At 42.9% G+C, this 14,130-nt stretch overlaps 1 protein-coding gene across 3 annotated transcripts in view; it reads left to right on the forward strand.

The window, feature by feature from the left end:
* The window catches only part of MYLK4 (myosin light chain kinase family member 4), a 100,284-nt gene extending 92,372 nt beyond the window's left edge, over window positions 1-7,912 (forward strand). For all 3 annotated transcript variants that reach the window (XM_036352189.1, XM_036352190.1, XM_036352191.1), the window contains exons 11-12: window positions 1,356-1,425; window positions 3,999-7,912. In XM_036352189.1, coding sequence (XP_036208082.1) covers window positions 1,356-1,400 — 45 coding nt within the window. In that variant the 3' untranslated portion in view covers window positions 1,401-1,425; window positions 3,999-7,912. The remainder of the gene's footprint in view (window positions 1-1,355; window positions 1,426-3,998) is intronic.
* The last annotated feature ends 6,218 nt before the right edge of the window (window positions 7,913-14,130 follow it).

Genomic DNA, 14,130 nt, shown 5'->3' on the forward strand with positions numbered 1-14,130 from the left:
GAAACCACAGCGGATAATTAATGACATTATACAGTTTGGAAAGTATTTAAAAATATTTTTTTAAATGATGTAACAGCAACAAAATCACCTTTTTGTTATTCTATCTGTTGGTACCTAAGGTGGATAGATATTTCAAGAATGGTGAGGATTAAAAAAATTCCATTGGATAAAGCTAGTTCATTATCATAAAAATTATAGTTATATGGCATTGTTCCTAGAACTGTTCTAACTGCTATACAAATATTAACTCATTTAATCCTCACACCAATCCTCTGGAACAGGCACTGTTCTCCTCAGTGTGTGGATGAGGAAGCTGAAGAGACAGCGTAAGCTTTCCTTATGACCCAACCATCCATATATAACCCATCCTGCATCAGACACAGCTCTCTGTGGGGAGGAACAAAGCATTCCCAAACTACAAGTCTATTAGAACTCAGCCAACACCTACTACAGACAGTAAATGCTTTGGAGCTGAAGGAAGGAAAACTGAATAAATGCGACCTGTTTCCTTTTCTCCCAGTGCCTTCTACCTTACTTCCCAGTCCCAGTACTACTCCCTTAGCACATGCTCTTCTTCCAATTCACCGAGCTAATAAAATAACCCATGAGCCTATATTCAACCTCCATTGGCTCTCTTCGCTAATTCACCAATCATGATTTCTTTAATCACAACTCTGATCAAACAGTCTTCAAGTGCTCCCCATTGTGCACAGCAGGCACAGCCAACAGTCCAGGCCTGTTCCAAAACACCCGACCTCGGGTCCAGTCTTGTCTCCACTCCTCACTCTAGATCAGCTCAAATCATGGCGATTGTCTAAGGCCTATTTTAAATGCCACCTCCTTTAAGATGGCTATTCTCAACCCCCAATTGGAGGTGCTTTCTCTCTCTTCCTAAGCCTCTCTTGTAGCACTTGACTCTTGTCCGCTGGATTTGAAAACTTTTGGACGAAGCAGTTTCTGTGTCCAGCGCATCTTTGTTGTCACTGCAACCCAAGTCTCAGTCCTGACTCTCATGCTTTGTCCAAGTGAATGTGTCCAAGGAGGTTTTGACAGCACACACACACACACACACACACACACACACACACACACACACACACACGTGTGAAACTCAGGTGTTGTTAGGTGCTGAGCTCTTTGTCCCTGATTCGAAGGGAGGGTAGTGATGACAGGAGCTCCAGGGCAGAGTGGGTTTGCACCTGAGCTGGACTCATCATATCTGTCAGAGGATCATTAGCAACAAGGTTTCAAGAACTTTCTACTCAGTAGAAAATAATTGACTCAAGTGTTTACATAAGTCAGGAACTGATGTAAAAAGTTCTTATCCTTCCTCAAATGTCTTTTGGTTTTCCTAGGAGAAGAATTGCTGCTCTGACGCTCAGGACCTTGTGACTCAATAGTCTTCAGAAGAGGCCCATTTGAAAGGTTGGTCTCAGTGCTGAGCTATGTGCAGTCCTTTTCCTGAAGAGCTGTGTGAAGTCCTTAGGAGAAATCCAGTGTTTGTTGCATTATGTGGGAAGCAGAGGGGTGTTTTGGTTGAGATGGGGTGGGGGACAAAGATTGCAGTATTTGCACCCTGACTGCCATTTCTATCTGAGAAACCTCAGTTTCCTGGTTTGTGACTTGGGGATAGTCTTACTTCCTAAGCTTCTAAGTGGCTCCGCTGAGATATTCCAAACAACATCTCGAGACCAGTGCCTGGCACATAGTAGGTGCTCAACAGGTGCCCGTAGTGCAGTAGAAACGGCCTCTGGCGGTCCTTACAGCAGCTGTGCTAGATCAGAGGAAGCAATACATTCTTTTGCATAGACAGGTAAACCAAGCCTTAGAGAGACTCAAAGGCTCAGTAACTCACCCAAAGTCATACTTCTGGTCAGTAGTACAATGCCATCTTCTTAGGGTCTCTGAATCTAAAACCCACATTCTTTTTCTCTCCGAAGCTGCCTCCTGCTCTTCACCCAATCTTGGACCCCAAGGACTCTACCCTGCTTAAAATTTTGTTGGAATTCTTAAGAGATAGTTTTACACATGGATAGCTTCTATTATATCAGTAAGCTATCCCAAAGGAGAAGCCCAAGAAAGTGTACTTATATTACAGAAGGCTCATAGAAACTCCAATATTTATGCTCTTGTTGGGGCATAAGTCAGCTCGCTAATCTAGGGTAATGAGTCCAAGGCCTTTTTGCAGCTCAATTTTAACAAGTACATAAAACTTAAAATTTGTGAACCTGCATTGTTGCTGCCTTCTGGTATTAGTCTCTTATCCTGTAAACAAATGTGGCTGTCCTGTCCTTGGGATTTCCAGCAATTAACAAATCATGGGGTGTGCAGGAGGTGGCAAGCGCTCCAGATTGGCCTGGGGTTGGGAATTCAGTGGCAACCGAGGCCAGCCTGGCAGATGCCCTAGAGCAGAGGTCCTCAAACTTTTTAAACAGGGGGCCAGGTCACTGTCCCTCAGACATTTCACACGTGTGCACTGCGGGCCGGGACGAGTCAGCTGCTAAGCAGGACAGGCAGCGGCGGCAAAAACACCCGGCGGGCCGGATAAATATTTTTGGTGGGCCGCATGTGGCCCGTGGGCCGTAGTTTGAGGACGCCTGCTCTAGAGCTTTGGGACCCAGCACCTCACAAGCTCCTAAGTGGCCCAGGGCTTGCCCATCTCCTCCTGGGCCCCTGGCAACTGCTCCAGTTCAAAAAAGCCTGTTGGCTCTTAATCTTTTATTCAGATTTGTATTTATTCTGGTCTTGAGGTTTTTGTCTATTGAACTGTGTATATTCTTGTAAGCTGCCTTGAATCTTTTATAGAGTAAGACTGGGTAGAAATAAATCAATATGTCATAATAAAAGTCACAAACCAATATTAGAAATGCCTTTGGCCTTTGGTGTAAAGGTCACTTACTTAGTAGTCTACCACTTATCCCAGAATTTGTGACCAGTCACAGGGACAAAGACTAAAGCCCTGAGCCGGTCACACTGTTGCAGTTATGTAGGACCCTCTTTGCTGGAACAGCTTGAGGAGCCCTCTCTCTGAACTTGGTCCTGTCTGCTTCCTGACAGTCTCTTGGGCCGTCCACCATCCCTTCCTGGGTCCCCCAGCCCTGTCTAGCCAAGGGGTCACCTTGGCCCCCGCAGGTGCAGGACGGGTGTTTCAGGTCCACACAATGTGGACACTTCCGAGTTTATTTTTTCACTTTTTGTTTTCATATTAAAATGTAAGCTTAAGATATGAACTCTGGGAGCAGCCTCATGTTTTTTTAAAAAATAGCTCATTCTTCACAATATTTCCTGCTAGGCTAAGATGGGGTTTTTGGCAAGAACTATTATGAGTAAAACCAACTTTGAGATAATATTGATTTTAGAAATCTGGTGGTTAGAGATTATTTCTGTGGAAAAAGTATGACTTCCAGGCCCTACGAATAAGGCATAATCCACAACGTAAATTGTGGCATATAAATCTCCTGCAATTTGTTAGAGGCTTTTTGATGCATTGAGGAAACACCCTAAAAATCTCTCTAGAAACAGCGCTATTTCACTGCTCCCACTGCATTCTTTGAAGCCGTGAGGCATAAATTTGGGGCACCCCAGGTCTATAGGAATGATGTAGGGCAGCAATGGTGTGTGGGCCAGGTCAGACATGGGCCTAGAGTGAGTGGAGGTCTCCCCACTCGCGACCCGCAGTCTCACTTTGATGCCGGATCGAGCTGATAGAGTGGACGGTGGCAACAGCCTCGGGAGCTGGCTGTGCTTCTGAGGGAACAAAGGGGCCTTGTCCTTTGATATGGCAAATAGTACTGAAACATCTTGCATAAACTGAAAAAAACCCAACCCCACTCTGGTAAGCCTTTGGACTCCTTCAAAGGGTTTCTTTTTTTCCTCTCACATACACACATACTACATTATAAAAAATCGTGTGTGGTTTTCCTAAGGGCACAACCAACTAATTACAATTTTAAAAGCTCTGTTGAATTAACAAGAGTCATATTTTGTTTGCTTTGCAGGAAAACCGCTGGGGTTGCTGCTGCTTTGAGATTTTTTGAAAAATCAGCAGTTCTGATACCTTGACCCCTATGATGACTGGCGGCCTTGGGGATGTGGGAGCCACTGCACTTGAACTCAGAGCCTCTGGCTCCAGGGGGCCTCCCAGCGCTCTGGTCCCTGGGGCACAGGCAAGCCTCACACCCCTTCTCTCGCTTCCCCATACCCTATGGTAGTGCACACTTGAGAAGCGACTTCCCTGCTATCTTGAGTTTTTTATGTTTATTTCTTGATTTTAGTCATGGACTAAATGCATTATGTCTGCTACTTCTCAGTTTACTGACTATCATACCAGAGATTTCTTTTAAAGCCTGGAGGATGAATTTAGAGGAAGAAAACTGCTTCAAGTTATTAAGTGATGCCTTTCAAAGGGGTGATCATATGGCCAGAAAAAATGCAAAGTCTGTTGCGCCCTTGAACACTTAGTTTCTTATTATGTTGTTTTGTTCTGAAATCAGGTGAATGCAACTGATAAATAGTTTGCTTTCTGGAACATAAGCTTTCTTTGAACCCTGAGGCATGAGGCCTCAGACTTCCTATCTTCCGTTTATTCTGCATTTCCCCCCAACTGCATCAGGTTCTCCCAAGTAGCTGATTCTATTTCAAATGAATGACACACAGTTTCCTAGTGCATTGCCCGCTTTCCTCTGATTGAACATTCATCTGCGTGCAGCCCGCCTGTTTTTGAGAGGTAGTGAAGGAGACATCTGTTTACGGGTGGTTTTTACAAACCTTTGGAATGATGTCAACAGTGATGAGAGCTCTTCTCATGCTGCACTTGTCAACAAGGAAAGATAGGTCTTGGGCAGCCTGTGGGAGAACAGTGTTGTGCTTTGCAATGTTGAAGAGACTGGGAAACGGTATTCAAGTAATGCAAACACTTTCAGAGCCTCATGATTTCACCTACGCGGAGTCTCACAAGGCTCAGTGGTTGAGAAGAAAGAGCATCCAGAAGTTAAAAGTGCTCATTTTTTGGACAGGGGAATGATTTCCTGGGGATCATTCTTGTTCCTGAGCTCCTGCAGCATTTCATCATGGATGTGGAGTAAGGGACATGAGCCCAACTGCCTTCGGCACAGAAAGGCACAGGGCCGCTCAGGAATGAGCTGGCGCCGTTTCATCATGAAGAAGAGGCCATGCGGAGCCACACTAACTCCAGTTACACAGCCACCACCAAGCTCACCATCAGCTTCTTAACACTTTCCTCACTTCCCATGTCCACATATCTGCTCTGCTGAGATCCACTAGGATAATGTCTTTATTGTTGGCTGTAAATTGTTCTAGGCTCTTGCTGTCACAAAAGCAATGCAATGAACTAAGAATAACTTGGAGGCCGCATCACTGAGGGCAGTTTTAACCTGCATTGGCTTTTCGCCATTATTTCTCATATCCACCCAGTGAATCCGTATAGCATGCCAAGAACCACTATTTGAACAATGCCCTTATTTTCACATGGAAGGTAATGAAGAAGTAGAGAAAGAAGAAATGTTTAATTTAGTTAAGGCCACATGATAATTTAGTGGTTGTGCTGGAAAATGGACCTTCCCTACCCATGGCTCCTACACCATGCTGCATTTCTCCTTTCCTTTGGCCCATGCATTTACCCAAGGTTGGCTTCTCGGTTCCTGTTATGTGACCATGCTTAAAATGTTTAATTTAGTTTCCTTAGAAAAAAAGCCCCATGACTGAAGTGTTATATTGCTGTGCTATCTTTAGCTGATGGTATTCATAGAGTCTGGAAAAATACAAGCCAGTGCACGCATTAATACTCAGACCACAGAGCGCTGGCCTTTACTCAAATGCTAAATAAGACACAAGGGTCTGATTTGAAAGCCCGCGTGGAAGGCTTTTCTGTCCTGTGGTGTCCGCTCTCTACCAGGTCTTCTGCGTGATGCGCAGTGTGCGTCCGGCTCCCTGCCTCGCGTTGGCAGATAAACTTTCCCCAGGCCTTACCACACATGGAAGAGAGCTCTTAGGCCAAATTTCTTTGCAAAATTAATCCACTGATGCCACTGATGACCCTGCACTTAGTGGGTGTGATTTTTTTTCCAGAAAAGGTTTAGAGAGGAGACTCTACTTTGAAACTGGATCTCCTTTGAATTTGTAATTAAATTTCTACATTTGCATGAGGAGGCCTCCCCATGCCAGCAGGGCACCTTTCACAGGAGAGCTGAGGGCGGTTTGCATGGTAGAGTTGATGATCACAGTCTAGAGTTACATGAAGGGGAGCATTTCAGCCCCCTGCTCATCCTGCTGCCTTCCTCCGCTCCCTGTGAGGCTGTTCCAGCCAGAGCCCTGATGGGCAGATTGCCGATTGGAAAGGAGGCTTTGTACAGCGAAGGAGTCAACCAGCATGACCCATGGAAGCTAAGTCTGGCTAGACTGCAGCTATTGTGATAGATTTTTCCAAGAAGTCATTAGGACTCGAGAGCCTGTATTTCTTCTCCACCCTCTTAATGACGTGATATGGCTTTGCTCACTTGAATTAGGCAGTTGCCATTCCTTAGTAAATGGAGGAAATTAAGCACTGATGTGGCCCTTCCCACTGCCTGGAGAGAAATAAACCTCACAAACTGTTAAGGAAAAAGCATGTCCACATTTGTAATTTATAAGATACCATCACTTACGCAGAACCTGTTGCTATTTAAAAATCAGGGAGAACAGGCTCATGTTCCAGTTTGTAGCACAAAAATTCCTGAAATGGATTCTCACCTGAACTAACCTGGGGAATAGATTTCTAGGTTAAAATAGGATAATTCTCATGTTTGTCGAGTACCATAGGTTTCTTTTTAGTTGTTTATTTTTTGTCTGACAATATTATTTTGCTTTCTTTCCTCAAAGATGTAACTAGGCATGCTGCCATTGTCACCACATACTTTGATGTGAGTGTGTTTTGAAAGATGTGTGAATACTTATCTTTTCACCGTTTTTATAAAAATCAATAAATATAGCAATTTTTTTCTTATTTTAGAATAAAAATATGGATTTGATATTAGAAAAATGAGGGTCTTGTTCTATATTTCATTCTTTTCTTATCCTGCCTGCCCCACTACCCTATCACAGCGATTAGGCAAGGGGAACCAGCATACATTCACATGTTTATTCAGTTGGCTGTAGGCCAGATGAGGGAGCTTCATTTGGAAAATTCATTTGTGAAAGTGTAATGATGGGGAGACCTGGTCGGTAGACTCAGTCCACCTCTCTGTTCTCTGGCAATCCAGGTTCAGGGTGCATCACCTCATGCCTCACTTCTCCCTAGCCACCATGCTCCCAGCCTTGTGTTTGCTCTTTTTTATTTTTTTACTTCTTTTTTTTTTCTTCTTAATTTAGAGTCAAAGTCCTTCTCATACATCATCATGCTCCCTTAAAAGCCTTTTTAGGATAAAAAAATTATATTTCCCAAAGGTAAGTTACTTTCTGTCCTAAAGAAAACTTGCTGCTGGGCTTACTAGATATTCAATGCCTACGTTAATATTACTTTCTTGCATAGTATGAGTCTGCAGTTTCTCATAGAACTTCTCATATCTCAGAAGTTCTAGATATTTTTTCTAGCTCCATTTTAGTTGGGTAGTGTTTTTTACAAGAAGTTTTTATATAAGTAGTTTCACCTTCCATGAAGGCTTATAACTCAACTACTACTTATTCAGAAGAGCAGGAATCATCAGCTACCTGAGTGTTCATATGCTGACCTACACGTGTTTGTAGTTGACTTCGCTGGTATACGTCAGTGAGGCCTGAGGTGCACCTGTGTAGATAACAAATAAAAATGGATTCATAATGTGGTGATTATGTATATCATGTGTATTTTTATTTCTGAATATCATTTCATACAGCTCTATTTCATTGTCTTATAAAATGTATAACAGTCATGGAGTATGTCTTATATTGAAGAATAAACATGGACCTTATATGTCCTTTTGTTAATGAGCTCAATTATTCAAATAATTGGCAAATGCAATACAAACTCTTTCCTTTATGACAAATTCCGACATATTAAAGCCAGTGCCATTAAGAGAACAATGTCATACTCGCAGGAACTCTAGGACCATCGCAGGAACATGGGCTGGTTCCACACAGGAAAACAACCTCTCTATTTGAACACAATGTACCAACACAGGTTTAGGATTTTTTTTTTGCTATTCATAAAAAAAACTACTTACTGAGATATAAAGTGTATAGTGTCAGAGCAGTGTCTAATAAATTATTAAGGCAGTTATCAGTAGTTCAACCTCTTTAATCATGTACCTTAGTGAATATTTCTCAGACCCCAAAAAGTATTTGCTTCAGAAAATCTACCACTAAAACCTCCAGTGTGAAGTGACTGACCAGCAGTCATTGGCAGCTACATTGCTCCTGGTTGGAAACGCTGCTTTGACTGGTCAGCTCCAAGGCCCGCATACCTATCTGAAGATGATGTGTGAGTCCATGAGAACATTCACATTTCAGCCCAGCAGTGACTGACTCAGTGTCAGCAAAGTCCCTCACCCCCACCTGGTGAGACAGTCCCACTGAAATTTCCATTGTCTCAGTTGCAGGCAGAAAGGGGCCTTCATGTTCTCATGTAAAGCAATCCTGTCCCTCTTTTTTGAACCCCAGTCTTTTCCCACCTAAACCCCCAGGTGAAGCAGGCATTGTGACTTCTTCCCCAAATCGAGGAAACCTTACTGATGCTCTGGGATACTGTGATATAATAAGAACTATACATTTGGTCTTTGTTCCTGGTTCCTGGCACAGAACTCCTAAGTGGTAGAGGAGAGAGGAACATCTGTTGTTGTTCATGATCAGCCCCTTTCAATCATACCTGAGTTTCCCCAACCAAGGTGATTCTCAGAGAGTGGGGCTGGTTGCCAGAGGAACCAGCCATGTGTTTAGTGGGTTGAAGCTTTCAACTTCACCCTCCACCTTTAGGGAGGGGAACAGAGCTGGGGATTGAGTTAATCACTAATGGTCAATGATTTTATCAATCATGCCTATGTAACGGAACTGTTATGAAAAGCCTATGCAAAAGGGTTTGGGGAGTTTCTGGGTTTGTGACCAGGACACCTCCACATGCTGGAGAGTGGCTCATCCCAGGCTCCATGGGGACAGAGCACCTGTGTTCAGGCCCCTCCCAGGACCTCACCTATGTACCTTTTCATCTGGCTGGTCATTTGTGTTCTTTATTACATCCTTTATAATAAACTGGTGATAGTAAAGTTTCCCCCTGGGTTTTATGAGTCATTATAGCAAATGATTGAGCCTTAGGAGGGGGCTGTAAGGAAGCCTGGATTTATAGTCAAATCAGACAGAGTGTGGATAACCTGGGCACCCACCACTTGTGATTGATGTCTAAAGTGGGGCAGTCTTGTAGGACTGAGCCCTTAACCTGTGGGGTCTGTGCTAACTCCAAGAGGTTAGTGTCAGCATTGTTTAATGGGAGAAAACCACCCACCCATTTGGTGTCAGAAATGTTATGAGAAGAGAATTCGTTTTCCTTTACCCTCCAATGTTGGCACCAGGTAGATCCCAATGGACAGCTCCACCCTTTCCCAGATTCTCAAGACTAGAGCTTCAGGGCCCGGGCCTGGGAGATAAGAATCTGTCATCTTCCTCTTGGGCCTTCTCCGGGGATAGAGTGGAGTGGGGCAGCCTCCCTCACCATCCCCACAAAGGGAGAGCCCTGAAACCCACCTTGTCACTTCCTCTGAGCACTCCCTGTTCTGAAAGGGGCACCAAGCCTGGCTCAGGACCCAGACCCATTAGGAAGATATGTGCTTCTCCTTGCTCCTCCCTCAGTAACTTGTTTCTATCACTCCTCACACAGGACTCCGCTAGGAGCTTGTAACCTATGTTCCCAGACACTGCTTTGGGTACATGGGGACTGATCTGTATTGAGCTGGCTCAGGACCTCAGCTACACAGCTGAGGGCCTTCGAGCCCCTCATAGCTCACCCAGTTATTTCTAGAGATGTCCAAAATAATCTTACACAAGCTCAGAAGCCAGTGTGGCAGGGAGAGTGACTAGAGTGACCTCTTTGGCAGGATACCAACTGCTGCTACTCCAGCACACCCCCACAGCAGCTGGCCCAGCCAAGGGCACTGCCTCCCAGCATCCCCCAGAGGCCAGCCCTCTCAGTACCAGCCACGTGGTGTTTCCTGGAGTCCCCATCACACCAACGCTATGCGCACAGTCACATGGCCACACAGAAGTGCAGAGAATGCTCACTGCCCTGTCAACTCACTCCTCATGCTAATCACAACTATTAAGATCTCCTCATGAACCATTACCAGTTTCCAATAGGTAGAGAGAAGTGAAGCAACAGTCTCCTCCCATAACTTCATGACTAGGTGGGTTTTGGTACAATGCAATTCAGCCATGCTCAGGCTGATTGATGGGTAGCAGGTATAGGCACAGTTATACAAATAGTTGTGTGAGCCCAGTGGAGCCCCATTTGTCTGGCCTTTTAGGCCCTCTGCATGAAAGGTCACTCAAGGCAAATGTGACAATATTCTGATTGCACAATCCAGGAAACTGTGTAGTTGGATGGGGTTACAGCATCCTCTGTAAGAGGCTGAACCCAGAATCAAGTGGAATTCTCAGGTTTAGGGGCCACTCCCAAGCATATAGGCTCCTGGGCTTGCTGAATTCTTATACTGTTATGTAAGAATTATTGCATTATTATTACCATTCTATTATTATATTATACTTGAGGCCTGGTGCACGAAAATTGTGCACTTGGGTGTGTGTGGGAGGTCCCTCAGCCTGGCCTGCGCCCTTTGGCAGTTCAGGAGCCCTCGGGGGATGTCTGACTGATGGCTTAGGCCCGCTTTCCCTGGCTTCTGGCTGAGCAGTGCTCCCTCCTTTGGGAGTGCACTGACCACCAGGGGGCAGCTCCTGCATTGACTATCTGCCCCCTGGTGGTCAGTGCACATCATAGCGACTGGCCATTCCACCGTTCGGTCGATTTGCATATTAGCCTTTTATTATATAGGATTCTCAATCTTTACTTGGAAGTGGAAATGTCTGTACAACATTTCTAGCCAATCCATATACTGTACACACTACTTATTTCACCAGTTTAAAAAATCATTTTCTAGTATCTATTTTGCCAATTTCAAATTCTTCTGGTTTTAAATAGACATAAGGATAGAAGAGATTGAACAAACTAGTCTCCTTATGCTAATTTTAAAAGCTACACAAACCATGGAGTATATGTTCTTGATTAGATTAATATCCCTCAAATGTTTACTAACTTCTGTGCCAGAATAGTTTAAAGTAAATCACAGACAAACTCACATGGTCAGCCCCAGCATCTCACACCATTCTTCCTAAAACAATCTCTTTCAGCTTCTGCACTTGACCCCTCATTGAGCTGGTTGAGGAACATATAGGAACAGCTACAGATCCTCCTCCTTGTCCTTCTCTTCCATGAGAATTGTCTGCTCCAAAATACACATCTCATGGTGACATCAGGCCTGTCTGAATTCCCAAATTGCTGCCTGTTCTCTTTAGTGACATCTCTGCATTGTAGAGTTAGCTAATGCTTATGAATCATCACAAGACTATTAAATAAGAATGTTTCTGTCCCTCTTCACAGTCAGATTAAGCAAGTCCCTAAAGCAGGTATAGAACAGCAAAGAATCTTGCTGCTCTAGGGGACTCTAGGGCCACACTCATTTCTTCCAGAGGGATGGCCCTTCTGTGCTCACATTCTTTTTAAAACTAGGATCCTGTAACTTTCTTTGGAGAGTTGAACTAGTGATGAGCAAACACCCTTCTTAGATAACCATCTGCTTTGTACCTCTCCATCCCTCATCCCCAGCTTTAGGCTGGTGAGTACTAGCTGTTACACACTTCATTCTTCACAGATTCTCCTGGATTTCATGATTGGTGTCTTGGACTTCAGTCTCTTTCTCCTTTAATCCTTCATATTGATGATAATTTTATCTTTTAAAACACAAATCTAATAACACTTTAATGTTGCAAGTTTAGACCTTTAACCTAAAATTACCCTTAAGCTCCATAGTGTCATGTTGAAGATCCTCATGTATTAGCATGGTTTACCTTACTTTTCAACATCATTCACAACATTTCCCCCAATGTCCTGACTCTAAAGATACAGAAGTTATTTCCTAGGCCTCAGCAGAATCATCATATAGCGTCTTTGACCAAAGTAGGTCACGTGTGGATCTCTTTTAGCAACACCACAGTTGCTAAAATTTTGAATTTAATGCTTTTAGACCATTCAGGAACTAATAAAAGGTTCAGACTATTTGTGCTGTTATTTCTCTTTTTTAAACATATTTTTATTGTTGATAGTATTACAGATATCTTCTATGTTCCCACAGCCCCTACCCACCACCCCCAGGTCTTCACTACCCTATTGCCCATGCCCATGTGCTATGCATATAAGTATATACATTTTTTGGTTTATCTCTTCTCATCCCCCCAAACCCACATCAGGGTATGTCACTCTGTCCCATGCCTCCATGCTTCGGGTCATATTTTGTTGGTAATTCATTTTGCTCATTAGATTCCATAAAGAAGTGAGATCATGTTAATTTGTATTTCTCAGATTAGCTTAGTTCCAGGTCTTAGCATAATATTTTCCATGTCTATCCATGCTGACCCAAAGGATAAGCAATTCCTTTCTCTCTCTCTCTCTCTCTCTCTCTCTCTCTCTCTCTCTCTCTCTCTCTCTCTTTTTACAGCTGCAGAGTATTTCATAGTGTAAATGTCCCACAGCTTTTTTATCCATTCATCCACTGATGGGCACTTGGGTTGTTTCCAAATCTTAGCTATTGTAAATAATGTGGCTATGAACATAGGGTCCTATAAATCCAGGTTATGAACCACTGGGTCAAACAGAAGTTCTATTTTTAATTTTTTGAGGAAACTTTATACTGTTTTCCAAAGTGGCTGCACCAATCTGCATTCCCACCAGCAGTGAACTAGTGGTTGACTATTTCTTCAGACTATCTGTGCTCTTATTTCTCTTTTTTTTTTAATTTTTAAGATTTTTTATGTATATTTATATACTTACACACTTGTTGCTTGCCTGCACTTGTTGTTTGTTGATTTTTTGATGATAGCAATTCTGACAGGTGTGAGGTGATATCCCATTGTGGTTTTAATTTGCATTTCTCAGATGATTAGTGACTGAGCATTTTTTTCACTTGTCTCTTGCCACTTACTTGTATGTCCTCTTTGGAGAAATGTTTATTCAAGTCTTCTGCCCATTTTTTAATGGATTGTTTGTCTTCCTTTTGCTGAGCTGCATGAGTACTTTATATATTTTGGATATGAACCCTTTATCAGATGTATCATTGGCAAATGTGTTCTCCCACACAATGGGTTCCCTTTTCATTTTGATGGTGGTTTCTTTTGCTGTGCAGGAGCTTTTTATTTTGATGTAGTCCAATTCATTTATTTTCTCCTTGGTTTCCTTTGCTCTAGGAGATGTATCTGTAAACATATTGTTATGAGAGACATTTGAGATTTTACTGCCTATGTTCTCCTTTAAGATTTTTATGGTTTCATGCCTTACATTTAAGTCTTTTATCCATCTTGAGTTTATACTTGTATATGGTATAAGTTGGTGGTCTAGTTTTATCTTTTTGCATGTGTTTGTCAAGTTTTCCCAGCATCATTTGTTGAAGAGACTGTCTTGACTCCATTGTATGTTCTTGCCTCCTTTGTCAAATATTAATTGACCATAATGGTGTGGGTTAATTTCTGGGGTCTCTGTTCTGATCCATCGGCCTATATGCCTAGTCTTGTGCCAGTACCAGAGTGTTTTGGTTATAATGGCTTTGTGGTATAGTTTTATGTCTGGTATTGTGATTCCTCCTACTTTGCTCTTCTTTCTCAAGATTGCTGCAGCTATTTGGGGTCTTTTATGGTTCCATATAAATTTGAGGGGTATTACTATTTTAATAGGGATTGCACTGAATACATAGATTGCTTTTGGAAATATATGCATTTTAGTGATGTTAATTCTTCCAGTCCATGAACATGGTATATGCTTTCATTTGTTTGTATTTTCCTCTATTTCTTTTTGCAATGTCTTAGTGTTTTCCAAGTATAGGTCTTTTACCATCTTGGTTAAATTTATTC

This window comes from Myotis myotis, unplaced genomic scaffold (assembly GCF_014108235.1).
Source record: "Myotis myotis isolate mMyoMyo1 unplaced genomic scaffold, mMyoMyo1.p scaffold_m19_p_2, whole genome shotgun sequence".
NCBI lineage: Eukaryota > Metazoa > Chordata > Mammalia > Chiroptera > Vespertilionidae > Myotis > Myotis myotis.